The sequence below is a fragment of the Vidua chalybeata genome, chromosome 22 (genome assembly GCF_026979565.1).
Source record: "Vidua chalybeata isolate OUT-0048 chromosome 22, bVidCha1 merged haplotype, whole genome shotgun sequence".
NCBI lineage: Eukaryota > Metazoa > Chordata > Aves > Passeriformes > Viduidae > Vidua > Vidua chalybeata.
In genome coordinates, this window is record NC_071551.1 from 2,066,909 (window position 1) to 2,092,188 (window position 25,280).

At 44.0% G+C, this 25,280-nt stretch overlaps 1 protein-coding gene across 3 annotated transcripts in view; it reads right to left on the reverse strand.

Annotated features, from left to right (window-relative positions):
* SPEN (spen family transcriptional repressor) overlaps positions 1 to 25,280 on the reverse strand; it is a 65,959-nt gene that overhangs the window by 12,831 nt on the left and 27,848 nt on the right. For 2 of the 3 annotated variants that reach the window (XM_053962580.1, XM_053962579.1), the window contains exons 4-10: positions 10,849 to 11,009; positions 9,471 to 9,671; positions 8,563 to 8,714; positions 5,931 to 6,056; positions 5,262 to 5,375; positions 4,002 to 4,115; positions 2,365 to 2,465 (exon numbers count right to left, since the gene is read on the reverse strand). In XM_053962580.1, the coding sequence (XP_053818555.1) occupies positions 2,365 to 2,465; positions 4,002 to 4,115; positions 5,262 to 5,375; positions 5,931 to 6,056; positions 8,563 to 8,714; positions 9,471 to 9,671; positions 10,849 to 11,009 (969 nt within the window). The remainder of the gene's footprint in view (positions 1 to 2,364; positions 2,466 to 4,001; positions 4,116 to 5,261; positions 5,376 to 5,930; positions 6,057 to 8,562; positions 8,715 to 9,470; positions 9,672 to 10,848; positions 11,010 to 25,280) is intronic. The other variant, XM_053962581.1, reaches the window with a different exon arrangement.

Below are 25,280 nucleotides of genomic sequence, written 5' to 3' on the forward strand. Positions count from 1 at the left end.
AACCAACACAGCACCTGTGCACCCACACAAGGCTGGCAGAGTGAAGACACCCCCTTATCCAGAACCTGTGACCTTCATTTGATTCTGGAAACATGAGTAAAATCAAAGTTCAGGCATGGAATCTCTCCATTACTAAGCAGCAAAGTGATGGTAAGATTTCTTTAAAAATCCTAAGCCCTGCAAGTGATCTTTTAATTCCAAAATTAGCTCTTTCACTGCATGTGACTTGCTGGCGTTGCCTGTTTACAGTAAAACCAAGTCAACAAATATCAGGCTGTTTATAAGATCAGGTGAATTCATTCAGCAAAGCAAGTCAAGCAATTAATGTTGTTATTTCAATACCTCCAAGCAGTAAAAATAAGTCATTTGTAAGAGTGAACATGGCAGGAAGGTGGAATAAAGCTGGAGTTCCAATTCCTCACCATTACAGAGTGTTTTGCACACTCTGTACTACGGTGGGGCTGGGCTCTGCTCCCAGGGAACACGGACAGGACAAGAAGAAACGTCCTCAAGCTGTGCCAGGGGAGGCTCAGGGTGGACATCAGGAGGAATTTCTGCATGGAGAGGGTGGTCAGGAAATGGAAGGGGCTGTTCAGGGAGGTTTGGAGTGCCCATCCCTGGAGGTGTCCAAGGAAGGCCTGGATGTGGCACTCAGTGCTCTGGGCTGAGGACAAGGCGGGGGGGGGGACTGAGGTTGGACTCTAAGACCTTGGAGGTCTTTTCCAACCTAAATGATTCGGGGATTCCTCATAGGTTTATCTGGCTTCACAGACTATGTTTTATGTTAAAAGCTGGCAACTTGCAACTTCCACCTTTTAAGAAAAGTAAAAAATTGAAAAAGGGACAAAACACGGAAGATGAAAACCTGCAAGTGAAATGGGATGTTGTGAAAAGCAGCTGTGAAGTTAAAAATATTTATCAGGGATTTTGTTTGTTTTTTCATGGCTTTTTCCCCTTGGGTCCTATTTAGACTGGCTCTGACTACAACCTCGAGAGAAGGTGGTTTGTGCAGATCTCAGCACCTCTGCAAGGAGGAGCTTGGAGGGGCACCAGAAGCTGCAGAATTACAGGAGTCACTGCAGAGCTTGCTCCACTGCTCCATGATCCATTATCCCTATGGATCTCCTAATGACTGTGTGAGCAGAGTGACAGAGAAGGAAAAACCAGACTAACGTGTGCCCAAACACCAGAAATCAGGGTCCTGCTCAGGATCATTCCATGGGAAAGACAAGCCCACCTGAGTCCTGGGTGCTAAAGAACATCCAAAAATGCCCTTCTCTTGCCTGAATCCAAGTAAGCATTTCCCAGTTCTGAGGAAATGCTTATTGCTGGCACATCACAACATCTGGCAAGGCCTGGGGAAAGAACACTTGTATTTCCATTGGTCACCAATGTCCAAATCCTGCTTGCTTTTAAATCTGCTCATTTTGCACTATATCAGACCAATTATTTTGCTGCAGAAAACTGTTGGGTATATCCAGCTTCCAGGTACACCCAGCATCATGCTGCGCTGACTCCTGGGCAGGCCAAGCCCTAACCATGAGCCAGGCTCTGGAGGGAATAAAACACACGTGTTTTTTCAGTCAGTGAAGGTAAAAAAGCCCAAAATGTGGAGTGTTTCTGTACCAGGTCTTCAGGGATAAACAAGTGGCTGTGCAGCATGTGGTGCCAGCTGCTGGCAAGGGGCAGCCACATGGGACACAGCTTTATTCAAAATAGAAATGCATCCTTATTCAAAATGTATTATTTTATTGAGTTACAAAAAAAAAAAAAAAACCAAAAAAAACAAAAAAAAACCCAAAAAAACAAAAAAAAAAAAAAAAACAAAACAACAAACTATTGGAAAGAAGGAGGTGGAGGATCAGATTTTACTCTCTGCTCAAGGGCTGAGCAGCAGTTTATCAGACTTTAGGTACACCCACCAACACACACATTTTTCTGTTACAGATAAGCTGCTCTTTGCATTCCTAAGACATGATGAATGACTCCCAACTGTGTCCTGGTGACCCACCAGAGAAACAGGATACTTAAATATGGATCACACAGACAACTGAAACCTCCACCTCAGCAGGAATTCCACTAACTGGCTACGCCTCAGATGTGTGAGAGCCTGCCTGCTCTGATCTGCACAGCTTAAGTTTGCTCACCTATTTTAAAAACTAGTGAAGAGGTTAAAAAAATTAAAATGCAGAGGTGTTTTTAATGAAACTTAAAAAATAAGGATAAAGTTGAGAGGAAAAAACTTGTTTAAGAATTATGGCCTGAAGAAAGTTTGACTGTATGATGAGGAGGACAATGATTGTAAAAGGACTGTGTAAGGTGATGCTGGAAAATAAAAAATGGAATAAGAATATCGATACATGCCTTCTTTCTGCCAGCATTTCGTAGAAGTCTCTGATATCTTGACCCGTTTTCTCCATGGAATGATAAAATGCCAACTGACTCTCCCGATTAGCAAAGTCCACCTGAAAAAGAAGAGAAAGTCACATTCAGTCACAGAAACATCTCACTCTGCTAACATTTCCCTGTCTGCTGAAGGTGGGAGCAGAACTGAAAATAGGGGTAAAATTAAACAAAAAAATGTCAAATGCTTCCCAATTCTGGCCCTGCACTTCCCCAGGAATAAAGATGCTTCTCAGTAGAGCTGTATAACTACCTCCTTACTGTGTTGTTATAGCTGCCATCCCAGAGGCTTCTGTTGGGCAAAGCAGCAGGAAAAATACACATTATTATCGTGGTATTGATGTTTTAACTGCCAGGACAGTTCCAAAGTCCCTTTTATCTCAGGGCTTTGCTACAGAGGGCCAGGATAATGGATCCATTCTGGACTCCACAGTGTTTGCCTGGGGTTATAGAGCAGGGCAAGAACCAAGCCTCCTGAACTGCAGCTCCCTGTTCCAGCTGCTCCAAGAATTGATGCTTTCTAGTACTTAGAAGTGAATGGCATAGTGAAAAAAATTAAGGATTAGAACAGATTTCATTATGTGTATGCCACACAATGGAATATTTTTAACATTCTAGTTCCTGTTATTTTTTAAATCAGCCCAGTCCTGTGCGTAACCACAGCAATGGAACACAGTCCCACATCGGGGTGTTGCTTATTCCAAAGTCATTAAGCATCAAGATCCACACAGACTGTGAAACTTTTAAGGGACCACACACTTTCCTGCACTGGAAGGTGACTGATATCCAACACCACACTCAGAAACTACAGAATATCCAACTCCCAGCCCTGGGTGAGGTAGGAAGCTGCTGAAACCATGCCTGACATCACTGCTGACTCTTTAGGAGAGGAGAAAGGAGGAGGAGGAAGATAATTCAAAGGGTTGGCTGACACCTCATGTCCCCAGTTAGTGGGACTGATGGGACAGTCAGGACAGGTATCACCACATTCACCCAAATCCAAGATATCCCTGTAAATGTTGCTCCAGGAAGAAAAGTACTTTCTGTGTGTTTTTTAAAGTAGTGTTTTCAATTATTGTTCAAAATCTGTTGCAAGGAAGGACAAGATGATCTTTAAGGTCTATTCCAACCCAAACCATTCCATGATTCCATGACTGCATGTTGAGGTTACTGTACCCCAGAGCCTGGACATCAGCATGGGGCAGCTGGATGCAGCCATGTGTTTTCCTGGAGGAACTCACACCTTCAGATTTCCCTTTTTTAACACAAAAACAGAAAAAAGTTTGCCTTGGATTGGGGTAAATGAGGCAGTGACATGGACACCAACACTCAGGAGCTCAGAGAGACAAGTTCAGTGAAACGAACAGCAGAATACTGGAAAAGGCTTTATAAGTAACAGTTCAGGATTCCCTGACATCTTGATAAGCCGAGCATAAAAATATAATTTAAGCCTTTGATATGTGGGACATGTGTGTCCCGCCAAGTATTCCTTGAGCCTGGCAGTCTGCACTGCCAGCATTTAAGGGGGAAGGCCTAAACACAATTTGTTCCTCTTTTTTTTGCCTGTTTTGCTTTGGTTTGGAGGTCATTCTGCACACCTTAATTTTATTCCCACCGATTTTCCTCCCCTTGGTCTCTTTTACAGCTGCTTGTGCATATTCAATCTCATTGTAGAGAACCAGGGCCATGCCTTTTAAGCGGTCAAACACCACCTGTAAAAAACAAAAAAACAAAACAAAAACCAAATAAGAGCCTCATCCACAGGACTTAATGTCAGTCCCAACAAAATCCTAAGTCATGAGGATACCAGGAAGGAAATAAATTTTAGCAAGGTGAATTTTCAGGCTTTTCTGATGAGGCATATTGGAATGAAGAGACAATAAAAGGACACGGGACTGCTTTGAATTGTGGATATTGTGGCTTGAGGTATATTATGCCTTTATTTTGTTTTTCTGTATTTTACTTTGAATATTTTTTCTTTGCTGACTGAGTTTTGTATTATTTCTTTGTTAAGGGTTTTTTGGTTTTGGTTGTTTTTTTTTTTTTTTTTTTAATTTCCAGTGCATTTTAGGGGGGAAAAAAGGTAAAGGAAACATTTAATCCCAAAGTGGAACCAGCTTTTGTTATCAGTCTGCAGTACCACTCACCAGTTGTTAAACACCCAATTTCCAAATACTGCCTTCCTTTAGCAGCATAAAGGTATTATTCAAGCAACAACAGCTACAATAAAGAACGTCAAAGCTGCAACACAAACCCACAAAAATCCTTTGGCGAGGCCAGACACTGATCCTGCAAAGATTTATACACGTTGCTTAATTTTAAGCACATCCATGTCCAATAAAAATACACAGGACAACTCCCACACTGAAGTTTAAGCACGTGATAAATCACTTGCATGGGAGAGGCTCCCGCTGCGTGACAGGGGTGTGTTGCACCATTGTTGACTTTCTCTCTTCTTCCATGTACTTTTGATTGTCCTGACTGCTTTTAAAAAGTCTTTTTTTTCTCGGTCTGATGGAAAAAAACATAGTTATGTCTAATTATGTAATTAGCAAGTATGAGTAATTACATAATTAGACCGCTGTTCTTCCAAATAACATTTAAGAAGTTTTGCTGGGGAGAGACTGTACTGCACAAGAGCAACAAATGGTTTCCAATACTCAACATCTCGGCTCACTCAAAATAACTTCTTTCTGGTTGCTGTCTATGTTGACAGAGCCCTGTCAGCCGAATTCCACCCCAGGGAGAATTTTTTCTACCTGAGCTATAAAGCCCTGGACAGTGGGGTTGAAAGGACAGGATGGGAAGAAAGGAAGACAGTAACAACTTGGAAGCACATGCCAAAGCCTCCCACCTACCTTCACCACAGGCCCGTATCGGCAGAAATGTCGGGTCAGATACTGATCCGTAACGTTTGTGGAAAGCCCATCTAACCACACGCAGTTTGTAGGCATGCTCTTCCCAAAACCCAGCTGGACACAAAAGGGCAAAACTTCCATCAGTACAGTGCACAAGGGTTAAACTCACTGAACAGAGCCTGCCTGATGAAAGACTTATTTGGAGTTTGTATGGATTGTCTAAAATTAGCATCTGGTGCAGGTGCAAGACAAAAATCAAAGAGCAATTAATGAAAATAATTCTGCTTGTTTAAACAAATACAGTGTTTGACAACATTGGGTTCTTCTACAGTTTGAATGTCTGAGAAGTGACAGGTTGACAGCTCTGGGGCTTGACAGGCCCCATTTGCCATGGGGAATGGGACAGATTCCCAGCACAGCCCTGCCAGACATGGCCCTTCCAGGCCAGGGAACGTCAGTCTCTGAGTGCTCAATCCCAGGACTGTGTGTGCACAGAGCCAAAAAAAATGCTGATTAATCCCAATCAGGTGGTGGTTGAAACCATCACGCTGTGATACGATCTCGCATTAAAAACCATTTTACTTCCATAAACTACCTCGCTGTGAAACATCCCACGATGCGGCAGTGGAAGACACAAGAAGGATACAGTCCAGGGGAGGATTTCTTTACCTTGAGCCGGTTATTTCCAAGATATTCCCCATCCATCTTCTTAATGGCTTTGCAGACGCTGGCGATGTCGCAGTACTGCAGGAACGCGTACTGAGGGACACCGTTCACCTTCTTAATGTCGATGTCCTGGGGACAAGCACAAAACACAACAGCCCACAGTCAGCGGTCAATCCCATCTAAGAGGACTTGGCTTTTTTCAGGGACACGTGGCACAGCAAGCTCTTTAATTAATATTTTCTTCAGAGGGAGGATTTAAACAATAGTAGACAGTTAAAACTTTACTGTTCTGCTGCATCTCAAAACCAAATCCTTACTGAGCAGGGAAAGCTCTTTATCCCGCAGATTTAAAATGCAAGCCCGCAGAACTAAGCCTGACCTGATCAACAAACACCAGCTTTAGGCTGTTAATACTATATCAAGAAGAGACAATTCAGGATCAAAGAAATACAGATTAATTTTCCCTCACAAAGGCTCAAGAGAAAACAACCTGCTCCGATCCTCATCTCTGAGCCAAGCTGGGCTTCTTTTCCAAATAATCATGATCCATCCTGTTCCTAGAAACACAAAGTGATGCTGGACTCATCTCTTGAACCAGTCTGACTCATGGCAGAGGGAAAAAAGATTCTCAACTTCAGTTGCTGTTGCTCTTTAAAACCAAGCCACCACGGGCCCATTCACAAGTACAGCCAGAGGCTCAGAAAGCCAAATAAAGGCTGATTTTAATCGATTTTAAAAAGCCCAGCAAGCCACGAGCTGACATTTGGTTAACAAACAAGCTCAGCACTAGCACTGGAAATGTACCCAAACCCTCTGAACAAACTCATGATACTGTGATTCATTCCAAGCTGAAAATAGGAGGTGGAGGGTTTGGCTTTATTTGTTGGAATAGCAGGAGCTGCCTTTGTGAGCCACACACGGATCTAAGCACAAATGTTCCAACATCCAGGACAGGCTAATTTCATGGTTAATAAATTTAGGGACAAGGCAGCAGTTTGACACAGTCTCACCCAAGAGCTCTTTATCTGGGAAAACAGAAGTAAACAGGGAGATTTACACAACTATTAGACTCCTACAGCCCTGGCCTAATGATTTAAGTGGAATATTAATAGAAAACTACACTTCCAAGTGTTTGAAGTAGCATGACTGCAACCACGGCAAATTATACTTGACCACTCACCCTGGGCAAGCAATTCCTTGTGACAGGCAAATAAAGTATCATTATTGTGCTCATTACCCCTCAGAAAGGTTATAAAGCTGGTCCCTTCTGCACCTGAGCTTGCAAGTTTTCCTGGAAACAGCGAGGCAGCGCTGCCTCCCAATTCTGAGCCATTAATAATGCTGACAGGGAGCACCACGGCACACAAAAGCCAATTTACACTAGCACTGATAAGCATCTTTATCAGGAGAGCTCTGCTGCTCTAACACTGGAAAAGGGTTCAAGCTACAGACATGGCACAAATTCATAAATCACTATTGATGTCAAAGATACAGCAGAGTCTGCATACACAAGGGCTGCCAGACATCTTAAAATGGGGATTTTATATTTGTTCACATTGTACATGGAAGCAACCTCCTCTTCTTTTGGGGAGTAGCAGGGATGGGGTTCCTGGAATGTGTCACTGATTCCTCAGCAGTGATAAAGACATGTCAGAGCAGAGTGAAGGAGGCACAGCACATTCACAAGCACCCACAGTTGACAAGGAGAACACGAACTGTCTGAAGCCCAGACTCAACAGGAATCACAGAATGAATCCCAGAATGGTTTGGGTTGGAAAGGTCCTTACAGCTCATCCAGTTCTACCCCCTGCCATGGGCAGGGACACTTTCCACTATCCTGGGCTGCTCCAAGCCCTGTCCAACCTGGCCTTGGACACTTCCAGGAATAAGGCAGCCACAGCTTCCCTGGGCAACCTGTAAGGGCCTCCCCACCCTCCTCGGGAAGAATTCCTTCCCAATATCCCACCTAACTCTGCCCTCCTTCAGCTTAAGGCTTGTCCTGTCACTCCATGCCCATGTGAAAATTAATTAAATAGGATAGTTGCACGATTTTCATGGAAAATCTCCCTTAAATATAACATTGCTGTGAATTGATAGAAAGTCATGAGCAGAGGAGAGGGGGCTGCTCTACCTCGTCTGGATACTCCCCCTCAGCTGAAAACCAAATCCCTCATGTGCCATCACTGATCCATCTGCTCCAGTCCCCTCTGCCTGGGCACGGAGCTGCTTCCACACGCACTGACCAAGTCCCTTGTTCCAGGAATCGACAGGAAACTCGGATTCACACAGTTGCAGGAGTCAACACGAGAATATCACCTGGCACATTCATATGCCAAATACCCAGTCACCTTTGGAGCTACCAGGAGAGAATTACCAGGAGAAAACAGCAGGAGAGACATTTGTTGTAAACACTCCTAGGACCGTTTTTCCTGCTAAGCTACCCCTCAGCATTCATATGCTGAACTCTGAATACAAAGAAAAGCTTTCAGGTATATTCCAGCAAGATGAGTGACTCAGATTATTACAGAAAGACTGGATTATCTGTCGTTGACAGATTTAGCACCACTCACAGCATTTCACAGGTCTGTACAGAAAGGGGGGCAGCGCCACCCCGCACAGGACACCATTCACGTACCACTATTCCCCCAAAGCGCTGGAAGATGTTGCGAAGGTCATGGTAGGTGGTTGTTTTCTCCAGGTTGCCAATGAACAGAGTTCTCGTTGCCTTTGGGTGAAACTCATCTATCCTTTCATCCAAAGGACGAAATTCATTCTCACTTTCGGTTTCTAGGATAAAAGAGAGCAGGAAATTTGTAATGACTGGAGTTTTGGTGCATGTTGGTTTATTCAGGTCTCCTTCTTGATCTGAACAAGAGTAACCACTGTTTTTGAGAAAAACACCCAATACTGCACCCATGACTTGTTATTTATGTGGGATTGGGAATTTTTATATTCCATGGAGGAATCTGAGCATCCTCAGGTGAAAGGGAGCTGCAACTGCTTCTCTGGAAATTTACTCTTACCAAGTATCAATGCTTGAGTGCATGAATTCCAATAAGGCTTCCCTGTGCTTGGGGAAGAGTACGTGGCATGAGTTTGTTTTCAGGAATCAATTTTTAAAGAAGCCATTGAAGTGCAGTCTGAGAACTTCACCACGTGCTCAGGGCTGCAGCTCCCACTGGTCGGTCACGTGGGCTGTGCTGCCACAGCCTCAAAACGCAGCACTCATTGGCTGTTTTAATTAAAAGGAGACGAAACGAGGCTGGGAGGACTCAGTGCTGTGCTCACACCACCCACTGGCAGCTGCTCCACCGAGACGTGGCAGATGAGATCGTTCCTTCCAGCAGATCCCACTCTTTGGGAGGATGGCAGCTTTCCTTCTCTCTTGCTATTTGATCCAAGACCATCCATTCTTTTTGCTCTGGAGTTTATTGTAGCATTTTTCCCAGTTTCTTTCAATGTTTCTTATTTCTATTCTGCCTCTTTACAAGAGCTCCTGAACACACCCAGAGCAGTCCTGTGGGAGAAGGGTATGGACCTTACCTGGTCCTATCCAGGCTGTGACTTCAATCTGCATGCCAAAGAAGAGCTTTCCTTTGGAGGCATTCAGTGCTTTCTCCTGGTCCTCCTGCTGCCGGAAGAACACGAGCCCGTACCGCTCCTCGGACGCGCCGTGGATCTGCACCGACGTCACCTTCCCGTACTTCTTGAATTCGTGGAAAAGTCCATCTTTAAGGCTTGTATCTAAACCAACAAATAAACATTAATATTGCAGAATCATCACTTCTACGAGCTCAGCAGCACCATATAGGACATGAAGAACTCTGACTGTCTTTCAGTTAAATGTGACTTTATCCCATTTAACTCTGTGCTTACACAAGTACCCTTTTAAATTTGGGGTGTTAATTTTGCCAATGTCCAAAGTTTCTTGCTGATCTTTCTCTTTTAAACCCAAGAAAATACACACATGAGGTTTTACATTGCTAAAGCTGGCAGTGGATGGTTTCTGCTTCTAAGAGACACCCAGTTCCAGGCAAAGAAGAAATAACAGGGATACTCAATTAAAAATCCCACAGGAATACTGTGCACAGCTGGGATGAGGTGTCTGGAGTGGAGGCTGGAGTCACACAGCGTTCAGTTCAGTCAATTCAGAAATATAACCAGGCAGATTCATCAGATTTTGCAGAATCTGACTCAGCCCCACACAATCTGTCTGAGATTTGTGGGATATCGACCTCAGCATCGTGTACTTTCAAGGAATATGACAGGCATTAAATCTATAGGAAGATACCAATACGTGAGGTACTCTGCTCACAAGATTAACAGACATTATTTTAGCTCAGCCAGTGCTTCTGCATCCATGAATTCTGTTAAAACTGTTTCACAAGTGATGCCATGCTAGTTTTTCCTGTGGGATCTCTCCTGTGCTCAGCACAGGGAACAGGGAGTAATCATGGGCACTCCTCAGCACATGGTTTCCTGGGTTACTTTCCATGCAATTATGCATTGCCTTTACAAATATGCTCAGGGGTGTTTTAAAGCACTCAAACTGCAACAAAAAACCCTCAACTTTTTGGATTAAAAAAGAAATTTAAGCAGGATGAGATAAAACAATCAAAGTTTTAAATTAAAAATGGAGATGTGTCAGTTTTTTCCCTGGGAAAGCCTACATTACTGTTAGAAGCACCAGTTCCAGGAGCTGGAAATGCCCAGTACTTGGAGCTGGGACCAGCAGGGTTTCTCACAGATGGTCACTAATTAAGCAATTTTCCCACTGTCACACAAGAACTGAGGCAGAAGCAGGGAGAGAATCCCGTCCTCAGAGGCAGCACGTGGCTGCCATGTGTCAAAGACTCACTACAGGTTATCCCACCAGTCCCACCCCCTTTTTCCCCTGTTGCCCTTTCCCGAGCGAATTTACCTGTTGAGCGCACTGGAAGATTTTGCACCTTGATCCCAAAACTCTTCCGGGGCTCATCCTTCTCCAGCGACGGGAGCAGCTGGGACGCGGGCGCGGGCACGGCCGTCGACTGCACCGAGCGCGCCGGGGACTCGTCGCTCGAGCTGCTGCTGGAGTCACTGCTGGGAATGGCATGGAGAGAAGGACAGGTGAGTACACGGGGCCAAGTCTCCCAGGAAATGGTTATCTGATTACAAAAGCAAAATTCCAGAGTTTCTGCTCGCCCACAGGCCTTCCTCCCTTTTGCGTCTGATTCTGTTTCTGTGCTGCCGCCCACTATTCACACGGATTTAAGCGTCTTCCTACCAATATCCCCCTCCAAAGCCCCCAGAGGAGACAGGCAGGGAAGTGGAATGTGGGTAAAATGTCAACGAGATCCTGTTACCCACACTGACAATGGTGGAGATTTAATTAAGTGTAATGCAATGTTGGACCAGCTCAGGAGCTGTGTAGAAGAGTGGAGAAATAGAGGGAGGATGCACAGGTCTGACAATGCCTCAAAACCCCTCCCAGCACTCTCATGTACAAGAAAGAAATGTTATTGTGCTCTCAGGCATCTTCCCTGAAAAGATCTGTATTCCAAAGAGACCACGTGTGAAAATCGTGGCAAGCATTTTGGTCAACTGCTTGGGAATAACCTGGATAGGTGGGGATGTCCATGTCCCTGTCCCAGCCCATGGCCCAGGGGGGAACAAGATGATCTTTAAGATCCCTTCCAGCTCAGACCATGCTAGGATTCTCTGTGAACCATCAAATACTATTTCCAGGCTCAGCCTCAACCTCCAACTTCAGATACGAAGAATTCAGACCCAAGAACTCCTTTTATAAACAATAATTACAGCGGAAGAGGTTTTGCATATTAGATCACAGAGGGAGTCAATCTAATCCACAGACCCAGGATCATCTGATGCTTCGAGGAGAGGCAGAAATACAGAGAATATAATGTTATTAAAGCTTGCCCAGTGGGGACACGTCATCCTGCTTCAGTGGCTCATTTCTTCCCCGAGGCATGAGGGCTCAGAACAGCGCTAAAAATAATTTTGTCTGACATAACCCCGGAGACTCTCATTCTCCATTACACGAGCAGCCTTCGAAAAAAATTCTGCTGGAATTTTAACTCGGAGGCTGGAGGGGGGGAGATGTGCCACGTACTAAAATAATCCTGTCAGTCTGAAATTTGCTGCTTGATTGAATTTTTATATTCCTCTCCACATCGTATTAGAAAAACGATATGCAAGTTTATCTTTTTCTTATCTTAAATATTTCATACCCTTCTTACAAACCTTCTCGCCATTAAACCACTTAACTTTTCCATTTCTTTTCTCAGGGAAACCATTTCAGGCTTCTAGTAATTTCCAAGATTTGATTTTGTGAGCTCTTCTACTGCTTTTTTGTGGGTTTATTTCTTCAAATGTTCAAAAACCCTGGTTTTCTTTCTGAACATCTTCGTGTATGTAACGAGCACCGTGGCACATTCCCAAAAGCCCTTGGGCTCTGTCCCCATTATATTTGGAGGCGCAGAAGGGAAGACAATCTCTGTCCTAAAATACTTACAAATAATCCAGAAGGATATAAAAACAGGCCAGACCAAAATAAAATACAACAAAAAGGGTCAAAAATGCAGAAATAAAAATAAACATGAGAAACTCTGCTGCTGGTCTCACCCTCTCATTACAACCCTCCCATCCCCATCCAGCCACTTCACACGTTGGTGCCTTTCCCACACATTCTCCTCCTACTCCTCTGGCCCTGGAGGAGGAAGTTCAGCATCACTTTGGGAGAGGAGTGAAAATAAAGCCATGCCAGGAGTGGAGTGAAAAACTGAGCCCTTCCCCCTGCCCTGCTCTTCCCAAGGGCAGCTGCCCTGCACCACCCAACCTCTCACTCATGGATAATAAATAACATTTCCCTTCCCAGCGACAGTTCCTTGTGCTTTCCAGCAACAAATCTCCCACCATCAAGATGTCCCTCACAGCCTCATTTTTCTACTAAATTGGTAAACTGCCTTTATTTCTGTCTCACCTGTGCACCCTCCTTTTGTGCCCTCTTCATTAATGAATTATTTAATCACTGAAAGTGAAGAGTGAAGCATTTCTTCCTCATATTTAATCCAATCCCTCTGCCTTTCCACTAAATCACCAAACTGAAGTTCTTCTCTACAGCATTTTGGGAAAAAACCAAACCCGACCCCACACAAACAGGCCCTCAGTGCTCTCCAGGGGTAGCATCAGCCATCACCTGCTACTGGGAAATAAATTGGCAAAGAATAGAGGAACTTCTTTAAACACACAAATATAGGGCAGGGAATGTGTATGGGGAGAAACTGAAAATAATTCCCAAGCTGCCAGCAGCTCCACATGGTTCAGCAGCCCCTGGGGAAGGCTAAAATAGGACTTTAGGGATGCAGAACCCTCAGCCCTGTGCACATTTCTACTTTCCCTTCTCACATCTTGATGCTCCCAAAGCCTTTAGAATTCCAGTGTACTGAGATCGTATCTCTAGAGCAAGAGGCAGCACTGAATTGATTTGAGCAGTGCTTTAGAATGGAGACAGGCTATTTTTACAGTTTGGGGTTTTTTTATGAGGATGTTAAAAATATGGAACATACTGTTGAAATCACAGCATTCCACTAGAGAAAAAATATTATCTCGGGATAACACCGTTAGATATCCAAGTGATGACACAGCAGTGCAACAGGGTGATAATTTCTACAAAGCAGCCTGAATTCTGTGCAGCCTTGGGAAACAAGGATCATACTGGTAACTTCCACTTCCCCAGGGAGTTTTAAGGATATGTGTCCCTTAGCAAAGCAAGACTTTCTGAGACATTCCAGAAAAAAAAAAGAAGACATTATTTCCTATTTTTAGACAAGAAAATAAAATGATTGCAAGAACAGTCCCCCCTTTCTTTAGGGAAATTCCCATCAGTTTTCCAATTGAAGAAACATGGATATAATAATTCAAAAGTAAGTCAAAGGTTTGATGTTCTGTGAATGGGAGAATGATGGAAGAGTTAATTATAGCTGCTGTGTCACCCAGTTATAGCTCACAGCACAATCAAAATAAAGCATCTGACAGGGAATTATGTGGAGTCTTGAGCAGCAAAATACAACTCTTTTTAGCTTTAAAAATATACAGATCTGAAGCCTGAAAGCTGCTCAAGGACAAGTTCCCAGAATATTAAAATGAGAATATGGCTTTGCTTTTCCCTGTGAGTAATTTTGAAAACAACCACCCGTTGCCAATGCAGAAAATAAGTTATTAAAAATTCTTCTGGCAAAAGTGGGTTCATAAAGCTTTTAGAATGAGCTATGGAAATTTTAACATGGGAACATAATAGGATAAAACAATAGCTCTGATAATCTCCTCCTTAAAAGTATTCCAAGTATCAATAGGTTTTGGGGCAGGTCAAAAATGGCACAAAACTTATTAAGTTCATTTTGGGCTTCCACTAGCAGCATTAAACCCAGGGTGATTTTTTCCAGAAGCAGAGCGTGCTCTGGCACTCAGCCTTTTCCCAACACGGGAGAACCTGCTCTTCCACATCGCTGTGAAGTCAGCGGAGCAGAATGCCAGCACGCCGAGGAACTAATCTCCTGAGCTGTCACAACACACGCGCGGCGCCGGGAGAGAGCTGGGAACCAACGCTCCTCCGCGCTGCTCCCGGAATGTGGGATCGCTGGGGAACAGTTTGAGTACTTAACCAGCATTTCAGATGCTCTTTTGTCCAGCCCAGATACTTCTAAAATCAGTTTCACTCTACGGCATCACGGCATTGAAGAAAAATGATTTTTGTATTTTACTGTCAGCAAAATCAGATGGGAAAACAGAGGAGTAAGAGAGATTGTTTTTAATTAAAAAAGGGCTGGACATAAAATCTTTCTCTTACACATGCACTTTACTACAGGTGTAGTTTACAAGCCCTTTTAAAACACTTATCTACAGTCCATAATTACCTATGAGTATATAAGGATGTGTGCTCTTACACTATTTATGTGCCCATTTTTCATCAATCATGATAAAATCTATTAATAACTTACAAAAATCTATTAATAACTTACAATATTTATCTATGTATCTATTTTCCATTAATCAAGATTAAATTTAATTATAATCCAATCTCAATTTCATCCACATGGGCTGATTCCCAAAGACTCAACACATAATAATCCAGCCATGGGGTTCAAACTCAAATACACCTGCTGTCATGGAATATCCTGTGTTGGAAGGGACCCACAAGGATGATGGGGCCCCATTCCTGGTCTCAGTACATTGCAGCTCATTTAGCACACAGATTTTTCCTTTGCTCAGTTCTAAATGCAAAGATGACAATTCAAATCCTGGTATCCCAAAAAACCACTCCTCATTTCCAGAGAAATTTCTCATTTTCAGGCAATTACAGTTTGCAGGCCTAGTGGCGATGAAGTTACGCTGGGTTTACGTGTGAGAAATGAAAGCACTGAGCGGAGAACACAAAGCCAGCTGTCCTTTGTTCCCACAAAAGGAGATAAAAGAGAGGCTCCAAGCCCATGGATGGAACCGGAGACCCGCTGCTTCCCCTCAATGGCAGCGGCGCTGAATCAACCTGCCCTGCACCCTCCTGCCCTGCACCCTCCTGCAATTCTAAAATGTGGCACAATTGTAATTTCTGCCCTTTGATTTATTTGAGAGCGGTGAGTCAGCTGCAGACTGGGGACTCCCCACAAGCGGCAGGCGGGAAACAAAGCTGGAAACACGGCTGGAAACACGGCGGCCGCCACGGAGGATAAAGCAGAGGGAAGCTTTAACGTCCCGCAGGCGCCGAGCTGCCAATGCAGGTTTAAAAATGCAAAACAAAACCAATCTGCTGTTGCCCAGAAAAGCTGTGATTGCCCAGTTCCTGGAAGTGTCCAAGGCCAGGTGGGACAGGGCTTGGAGTAACCTGAGGCAGGGGTGGAATGAGATGGGTTTTAAGGTGCCTTCTAACCTAAACCATTCCATGATTCTGACCTCTGTTGCTGGAGCAAGTTAAAAACAAAGCCACCTAAAACCAGTTTAAAACCTTTGCATTTTTCATGCCAAATTTCAGCTGTGAAAAATGTAAAAATTAATACTTTAGAATTTTTTTATAGCTGCCTTCAAAAACTGTTTCACCAGACCCGGTGAAGCATCCAAGATTTTTTTTTATTTTTACAGGAAATATGCAGAATGATCACTTTTTCCCTGCCAAAATTAACTTGAAATCAGGAACTCTGCCTGGCTCAGCTCGACTCAACACCCTGTCAGAATAATCTCCAAGTGAAGATTATCTCCTAGAAAGATCTACTGAGGACAGGCTCCATCCCTGCTGATGGCGGGTTATTCTCACGGCTGATGTCAGCAGCAGATTCCCAAGCCAGGTCAGGAAATCCAAAGTTAACATACAGTCATCTCTGAACAGAAGCAAGAGAACCCTCGGGTTTTCTCTCTGTCCCTCCCTTTCCAGATTCGAGTTAAGTCACCGTAGGTGATCTCCATGCACAGAACACCAGCTGTAACAGTGCTGTATGATCAGCTCTATCCAGAAGACACAAATCCTTGGGATACTTTATAGGCTTTGGAAAAAAAACTGTTGGTTACATTTCCTCAACCTGCGAAAACAGCACCAGAAAATTGCTCCAAGTTTCCTGAATGTACTGATGTGTTGTTTGGGAATAAAAAGAATGAAAAAGACATGATTACTGCCAGCCAACACCCACAAAAATTTGATTGCAACTGCTTAAAATAAAAGCTTAAAAAATTCAGTGTATTGCATTCTAGCAATGGACTAAAGGATCGTTGCCTGTGAAACACTTCGACTTCTGGATGGAAAATTATATATTGGAGCAATATATGCACAGGGCTATTACAGACTGGTATTTCTGACCTACTGATAACTATTACATGAACCTAAGAAGATATTTAACCAGAATTTCCCCTGTTCATACAGACGTAAGTCAAAAATGCACATCAAATCACACTTTCCTTCTTAAGAACAGCAGGCCATTCCCACAAAACTCCTGACACCACCCTGTTAAATCCAACAATCCAGGTGGCTATTCTGCCACACTCAAGCAGGAATCATAGAATCCCAGAAAGGGACTGAAAGAGACTCTAGAGATCATCTCACTCCAACAACCTGCTACGGGCAGGAACAACCACAATGAAAATTACAGAGGTCAGGGCACACAGACCTTAACTCCTTATCAGAGCTGATTCCAACACTGACCTAAATATCCGAGCAAGCAGCAGGCAGTTGTTCTTTACACATGACGTGTCCCACACCAGGGCATTTGTATGGGAAAAAAAACATTTCACACACCTGCGGAAATAAATACGAGGGGTTTTTCCCTCCTTCAAAGGAGTTGTTGAACCTGAAGACGTCAGAAAACCCAGTCCAACCTCTGAGGTTGGTTTGTATGAAGAGATCAAGAGGAAACAAGCCGTCGCTGCGTTTTGCCAAATGCAGGCAAGCGCTGAAGGGGCTCAGCCCACACAGGGAAACCACGAAGAACCTGAACCCAGCTCCTCCATGTGCAAACAAGGCTTTCCACTGGAAATATGGATATAAGAGGAAGGGCAGAGAAAGCCACCTAAACATTCCCTCAGTGTAATTACCCTGTGCCCATCACCCCAGCCTCGGCCCCTCAGGAGCAAAGCTCACTGGGATGTGATTCTGTGACATTCTTGGCACCCGTTCAAGCGGCTGAGAACTTGCCACCCAAGGAACTTTGGTTTGTGCATGTCACACATTCTGCAGTATTTAACAGCACTCAGCTATGATACAACAATCCACTAAGAGGGGGGAAAGGCCAGTGCTGCACGGAAACAGAAACAGCCACAAAAAGCACGCAACAGATAAAACCAGCATTTACAACTCTAAAGAGAGATCATTAAATACTGCAGACTGATGAAACAAGGACATCCTCCTTCCCTTAACTTTTTCTGCTTTACCACAGCCAGAGAGAAGACTTCAATGATCTCCTGCTGGGCTGGAATCCTAAATCCAAAGAAATGAAATTAAATGATGTTTAAGGGCCATGGGAAAGCAACACAACCGTGACAACTCAATGTCCTTTACGTGGCCAACTAACACACACTACTGCTGTATTTATTTCAGTCTCTGACCAGCAAGTTTTTGAAGACACAGCCTCCAGGTACTATTTACCATATATTTATCCCAAGTCAAGTGAGTGGCTTATTAACATTCCATTTGCATTTCTGTGACAGGCCATGTATAAATATATATAAATGTATCTATGTCAGTTATTTTATCCTGATGTCTGACAACTGATCTTTGATGAAAGTCTGAAATGAATCATGGAGAAAATGGAGATGTAGCTCAGAAGGACGGACTACTCCCACCCCCAGAACCACCTTCCCCTGCAGCCCTCAGAGTTTCCAGACAGCCTTGGGCTCCTTTTAATTCTTCCCTGCAACTAAATAACCCATTATGATTGCTAAAAATATGTATGTTTATATTAGTAGCCGTCTGGCTGAGTACACTGCCCAACCCACAGTCGGTGTTGCCACCTCGCTCCCTGACCTACGTCCCCCTGTCCTTGGGCTTGAACTTCGTACAGCCAAGAATTAAAAACATTAACCTAGGGGAAAAAAAGTGTTGGTTACAAACACACTGGCCTATCTCTGGAGCAAAGAGCTGACTCAGCACTGACAACAGCTTCCCACTGCTGGGAAGAAGCTGCTCAATCCCTGCGCTCCCCACGCTGGCTGGGTTTGGTGTTGAATTTGGGAGCAGCTGAGTTACCTGCCTGCCCAGCCAATGCCTCTTTGAACCATGGACGCTCCCTGGGAACAGTGGGATTGCTCATGCTCCAAAAGAAACCCTGGGAAGCTGGAGGAAATGCTTTCTCAGCAAACGGCCACAGTGACAGAGCTCGGTGCTGGGAAAGATAAAAGTCATCGAGGCCTTGAGGGTGAAGTACAAAGCAGCTCTTCAGCTCTGCTTTCCCACATTTAAACTTCCACCAATGCAAAAAGGGAAGAAAGAGGGTGGGTGTGAGAATGGGTGAGCAGGATGAGCCTCTGTTTAACATCACCTTCACAGAGCGAAGCCCTGGGTCAAGATCCCTCGTGAGAAGTCCTGCTGCAGCCACCCAGAACTCCCACCTCCTTCAGCCATGCTCCAAATTATTCCAAGCACTGCCAGCACATGCCTGAGGAAGAGCTGCTATTCCAGGCGTGGATCAGATGAAAGCTGGCCAAAAGCAGAGTAACTTTGTTAAAGGGAAGAGCTTTTGCCACCTATCTGCTGATGATCTAAATTAGTATTTTGTAAATGACACCTGAGAGCCCAGATTCATGGGAGGCTGCCTTAACATCCTCTGCAGATGGGAAAGGAAGGTATGAAGAGGCCAAGGCTTTGCCCAAGGTCATTCTGTGAATCACAGAGGGAATGGGCTGAGGAATTTGATCTCCTGGCTCACAGGTGGCCAAGTCTTTCACAAAATACCAAGAAAGCAACACAGAATAATTTAAGCTGGAAGAGAGCTCCATGATCATCAAGCCCAACATTTAAAAGCAGTTTCCTCAACAACAGCACTGCTTTCATGAAGGGACCTACTCAGCATCCTAGGAAAAAACACCAAACTCTACTCCAAGTGCTGCCTATGAGCCAGGAGAGTAAAATGCCATTGAAAATGCAACCACCACTGCATCCAAGTAGGCTACTACGCATTTACTCAAGGAGCAAAAAGTAACCTCTTTTGCCTTAAGAGTCCTGTGAAATGAATTCCTGGGAATAAACACTTCTAAGTACAATTTTAAAACCATTTGGCATTGACTAAGTGTTGAGCACTGGGCATCTTTCAGAAGGAAAGCCTTTTTTCAGACATATGCTAGAACAAAAAAAAGCTCTAGCACTGATTCACCTCCAGGTTACTGCAGTTACTTTTTAACATAAAGCTGCCTGAAGATCACAGCAGAAAGCCCCATAGAATTAATTCTGTCTTCATGTTTTAGAAAAGCATCAAACCTTGCCTTAAAAAAACCAAGCCAGGCACTATTTGCATGCACTGCCTCCTCCCAACCCAAGGCACTGGGTTTTTTTAGCAATACACAAAACACCATTTGTTGAAATTCCTGATTTGGAGCAGTTTTGAAATTGTGCATCCTCTCCTATAAACAGAATTGTTCCTGGGATGGGAGCTGCAATGGAAGGCATGCCAAGATACACAGCTGAGCTACAATGCCGCTTAAGTAAATTTGGGAACATGCAAAGCTTAATATAGAAATTCCCTTTATGGCAGATAACACCGTGGAAGTTTAGTACTTCTAAAAATGGTCACTATTGTCCAAAGAGAGACATCCAAATGGAAATGGACAGAGCAGCTCTAGCTCTCCATTCAAAATAAATCCATTTATCAAGGGTGTTTTTCAAAGAGAATTTCTATTCCCTTACATCTTAGAATCATAAAATACTCCTTCTGATCTAAGATTCTAATAGAATCTTCTACAGCCTTTCAAAGAAACACCAAAGAGATGAAGGGAAGAATAATTTTGGAGGCTTTTTTTTTCAATGCCCCCTTTTAGACCGACAACAGTGACTGGAGGAATCACAGGAGAGCTCTGTAAAACCAGAATGGGAGCTGCTGTTCTGGAGTAAAGGACTACTTAAAATGGAAGGCCTGGGAAAAAAAAAGTCATTTCTGTGATCTCAGGCAGCATAAATTATAGAGAGAAGACATTTGATGAGTTCTATGCTAAGGATTAATTTGCCATTTAAAAATGCAGGGAACAGATGGATCTCTTGGCTAGGACTATATTTGGGAATTACTTCATTTTGCTGCCCACATGCAAATAAAAATACAACTAAAAGTAGAACTTTTTGTGAGCTTTCACATGGGTAGAAAACACTGAAGTAATGAAAATAAAACCAAAAAATAAAATGTCTGTATGAAATAGGTAAAGTGACACAGCACCTACTGTGGATCTGCAGTAGGCTGGGGGAGAGAATGTGATTTTACTTTGTTGAACAATTATGGAGAGTAATGCCAGGCTTAGAAAGTAAATTTCAGAGAAAAACAATCCCAAAACCAACCCAGCAAAACCTGTATTACATGAAAGTGTTTGCCACTTAAGAGTAACTTCTGAGAAGGCACCTTGCTGTAACTTAATTCCACAGAATTTGTTAGGATTTAGCGATTACATCTCCACACATGGTCAGAAGTCCAGGGATTCTCTTTCCCAAAAGCCTGGGCCAGTTCCATCCAACTTACCAGGGATAAGCACGAAGCACGGATGAGAACTTAATTTGTGAGAAAAATGCATAAGTAGGGGAAAATCCAGAAGAAAATGCCTTACACGTCCCTGGACCGAGTGCCTGCACAGCCCTGGCCTCCACCCTGCATGGCAGCGGCTGGGAAAGGAGGAGCAGCGCGAGGCAATTCCGCTGGCACAGTGGAGAGGTCGGACGGAAGAAAAGTCCTCTGAGGAATTCCCACAGGCAAAGCCTGTGCGCTTCCCTTATGGGAGCCAGTGCTTTCAAAGCCCCAAACCATGGCAGCCACACGTACAGCGTTAATTAAGCACCTTCCTTTCTTCCATGTGATTTCTCCAAGTTTGAGGGAAACTGCATGTTAAGAAGCAAACCCAACATCAACTCCCGAGACAGCTGTTACATACCATCTCTGTTTCTCCTCTAGCAACACAATGAGCCTTTCCTCCCTCTCTCCAGCTCAAAAACAAACAAACAAACTGCAAATTTCACCCAGTAAAGCCCTGACCGATGCAGTATGTCCTCGGCGTATTCCCAGACTCTGGAACAGGGATAAGCACAGCTCCGCACACGTTTAGAAAACGAAGAGGAACAAAAAATCTGTACTAACCCGACAGCTTCCTTTCTGTGACTATTCATCCTTCACAATCCAACAGGACACACCAGGCAGTAAACAAACATGGAAGGGAGGGACCAACTTCAAAGCAAGTCTGTAAATCTTACATAATTTGAGGGTTTGAGATCTTGCAGCAACCTCTTACCCAACTAGGTGTCAGATGATCCAAGGAGGTCAGACCTGTAGCAGCCACAGTAAGTAGGACACTCTGCATCTCACTCAGCCCAGCCTGGCACTGTTTGTCCACAGGGACCTGGGGCCGGGCATTCTTGGGAATTCACTTTCAGGAGGAGGACAGTGCCTTTCTTTCACATCTTATCATGCCAGAAAAGCTCTGCTCTCAAACGGATGAAAGATAATAAATACGTGAATGCCCTTAGAGCCGAGATGTGCTGGAGATATGTCTTAATTAGTCTTGATTTTTAAACTGTTTGATGAGGTTCTCATATTTTTGCCCAGGTATAAAAATGATGATTTCTGGACATCTGCAGAGAACATCCCGCAACCATGGAAGAAATGAGGCTACAACCCTGAAAACCACTTCCCCCTCATAGAAAGGATTCTCTAAGAGGTACTTTTCCTGCCATCCATGGATTTCCAAGTGTCTTCTAGCCAAAATCATCGCTTTGAGCTAAATAAAGCAGCTGAGCACTGAAGCCCAGACATTTCTCAAAGAGAAAGAATTAAAAGGCTCCACGTCTCGCTTCTCCAGACAGCAGAGTGCACTCGTGGCTGGAAGGACCAGGAAACAAAGGAACAGGTCCCCTACCTTTGTTATGGGCCTCTTGCCAGGAGGGATCACAGAGAAGTCCTGTTTCTTAATGCCAAAGCTATTTTTGCTCTCATATTAGGCACTTAATGAATAATTATGCAAAGACTTTATTCACATGGCATCTACACAGTGCATGTCTCCCTGCTCCTCCTTTTGGAAACTCAGCTTCCCTTCAAGATTTAACCAAAATTTGGACCACATCCCAAAACATACATTTTTTCTCCTCTACAGAACACATCGAAGCCCTCACCTCTCTGCCGAGCCTGTGATTTTCCACTCAAGAGCCAGGCTGCCCTCTCCTCTCCGAGCAGCATTAGGAGCTGACCGCAAGGATCTGCAGTGGGATCCCTAATCTCCTGCTAAGAAGCTTTTGCACTTAAACCCTAGATGCCATCATTAGTGGTTTCGGCACTCGCGACGTCACGGCCGGACTGCGCTTGATGCTGGGATGATGAGGACAAAGCTAAGCGCATCAGGTACATGGTTAATTCAATGGGCAAAGATTAGGGGATGATACTAATTTTTATTTTTTCCCCAATAAGGCTTATTTACTATTAATTCCCATCCCTGTGACCTTATTTAAGTACAGCATGTTACACCCAAGATTGTTTGTAAAGTTAACGCCCAAGTTGCATTGCTACGCCTCAAGGAGACCTGTTCTCCCAGCACTTAGGTTTTACAGGGAAGGTTCTCCTTCTGCATCCATGCCTCTGGCAGAGCCAGAAACATCCTCTTTGGGAAAAAAACAAAACAAAACAAAACCAACAAATCACTGTATTTGCAAGTCTGAAGGGATGTGGTGTCTAGGCTTTAATTGGAACATGTATGGCTGAGCCCAGGCAGTGGCTGGATTTTTCCTTTGATCACTGTAATGACTGGTATTTTTTCAAGAAGTGTTCAATACAGCCTTCCTCTCTCCTGCTATTCATCCCTCCACGTGAATATTCATCACAAATTATCAAACTGCCCTTTATTCCAAAGTCTGTGGACGGGGATGCTCTCCCCCGGCTCTGGTGCCTGTGTCTCTATCTGAGCTGTCTGACTCCACCATCGCTGCAGATAAGCACTTCCAGACTATGATCCTCCAATCTATTTTAGCCATGATTCACATCCGAGCTGTGTGTGTCTCCCAAAGAAAAGGAAATCTGGACCGCTCGTGCAAAGGGAGGCAGCCACCACAGCCCACAGCACCACACATTTCCCTGTTTTCCTTGGCTTTCTCGGGGCTGGTTTCCCCTTGCTCTCCCAGTGTGCAGCAGGAAGAGAACACATTTCTCTTCCTGCCTCCAGGATCCCTCAGACTAAGCCTGACTTCTGAGCAGCAACACGGGCAGCTTCAACTTCCCTGACCTCAGCTAATTCTTTCCTTCCCTCAGCCTACTCAAGATGATTAAGCAAAATACTTGGAAGGAAATCAAAGCCTTAAAAATGCAATTAGAAGTGACCATTTTGTTAATACGCACACGCACAACCCCAGAGTCAAACCCAATCCAACAGCACCTGACCTTTGGGAAAACAGCAATTTTTAGCAGCTCCCACGGATTTAAGGAACAGCCTAAAGTCTCCCACAATGCTGGTGGAAGCAGTGCTGTCCACATAGCTCAGGTTTTTCCCACTATTCCTAAAAAAGGAGGTTAAGAAGACATGAAATTGTGAATTCTCACACCAGACGCTGGCTCCCACAGACCTACAGCTGTCCAGGGGTGACTTAAAAATATCATTTTTAACACACATCCTTCCACACACCCAGATATTTCTCCCCCAGCTGAGGAAAAGGCAAGTTTACCAGAGGTTGTGGAATCAGCTGCCACAAATCCTCATATTCTCTAGCAAAGATTCTGATCTCATTGCAGGAAACCTTTAAAGCATTGAAATAATAATAATCTCTTTAACAACAATCAAGTCGTTTGAAATCATCAAAATAGTTATCATAGTAATAAAACAGAAATCTTTTTCTTGGGCAATTTCCACTTCACCCATCCACAACATTTATATTTTTAAGACTCCCTTCCTGAAATTAATTTGAAAAAAGATTTTTTTCTTCCTCTGCCTGTAAAGAAACAAATGCTCTTTGAGAAAGCAGCAGTTGAGCTTCTGGGCCCTGACACAGAAACAAAGCCTGACAGCCCAGATTTAGATAAACACCTACTTCTGCACATTTAGGAAGAGGCTTAATTGCTTTGTCATTTAGAGGCAGCAATTACCAACTATTACTGGAAGTGCGGCGGTGGTGGGGGGTATTAATTGCAGCCAAATGTCCACTCTTTTTTGAGCAGCTCATGCCAAGAAAATTAAGTACTAAATAAAAAAGAAATTTAAACCCCTCTTCGTTATAACGTTTTAAAGTATTTTATTGTCTATTCATATGTGAGGGGTGGGGGGTTGACGTGGGTTCTCCCAGAGGGGCCAACAAAGATAGAATTTCTATTTAATTTTGAAACTGTGTCAAATCACGGCAGAGGTGACATCAGGATGTTGGGGCAGGCTCCAAAATCGCCCTTTTGGGGGATTTTTGGGGCTGATTCCTCCAGCGAGGAAACTAGTGCTTAACTTCTACAGCGAGAAAAGCATTTAAGGTTTAAAACAAATAAATAAACAACCTAAAATAGGTTAAGAGGGTGGTTCTCCCCCCTCAGAGCCGGCTCTGACACAGGCGCTACTTCATTTCTCTGCGCTGTGTGAGGGGAAAACCTTCACGCAGGAGCGAGAGCTGCTCCAGTGCTACGGTGGGGGAGGGAGTCTCTCTCTCTCTCTTTTTTTTTTTTTCCTTTT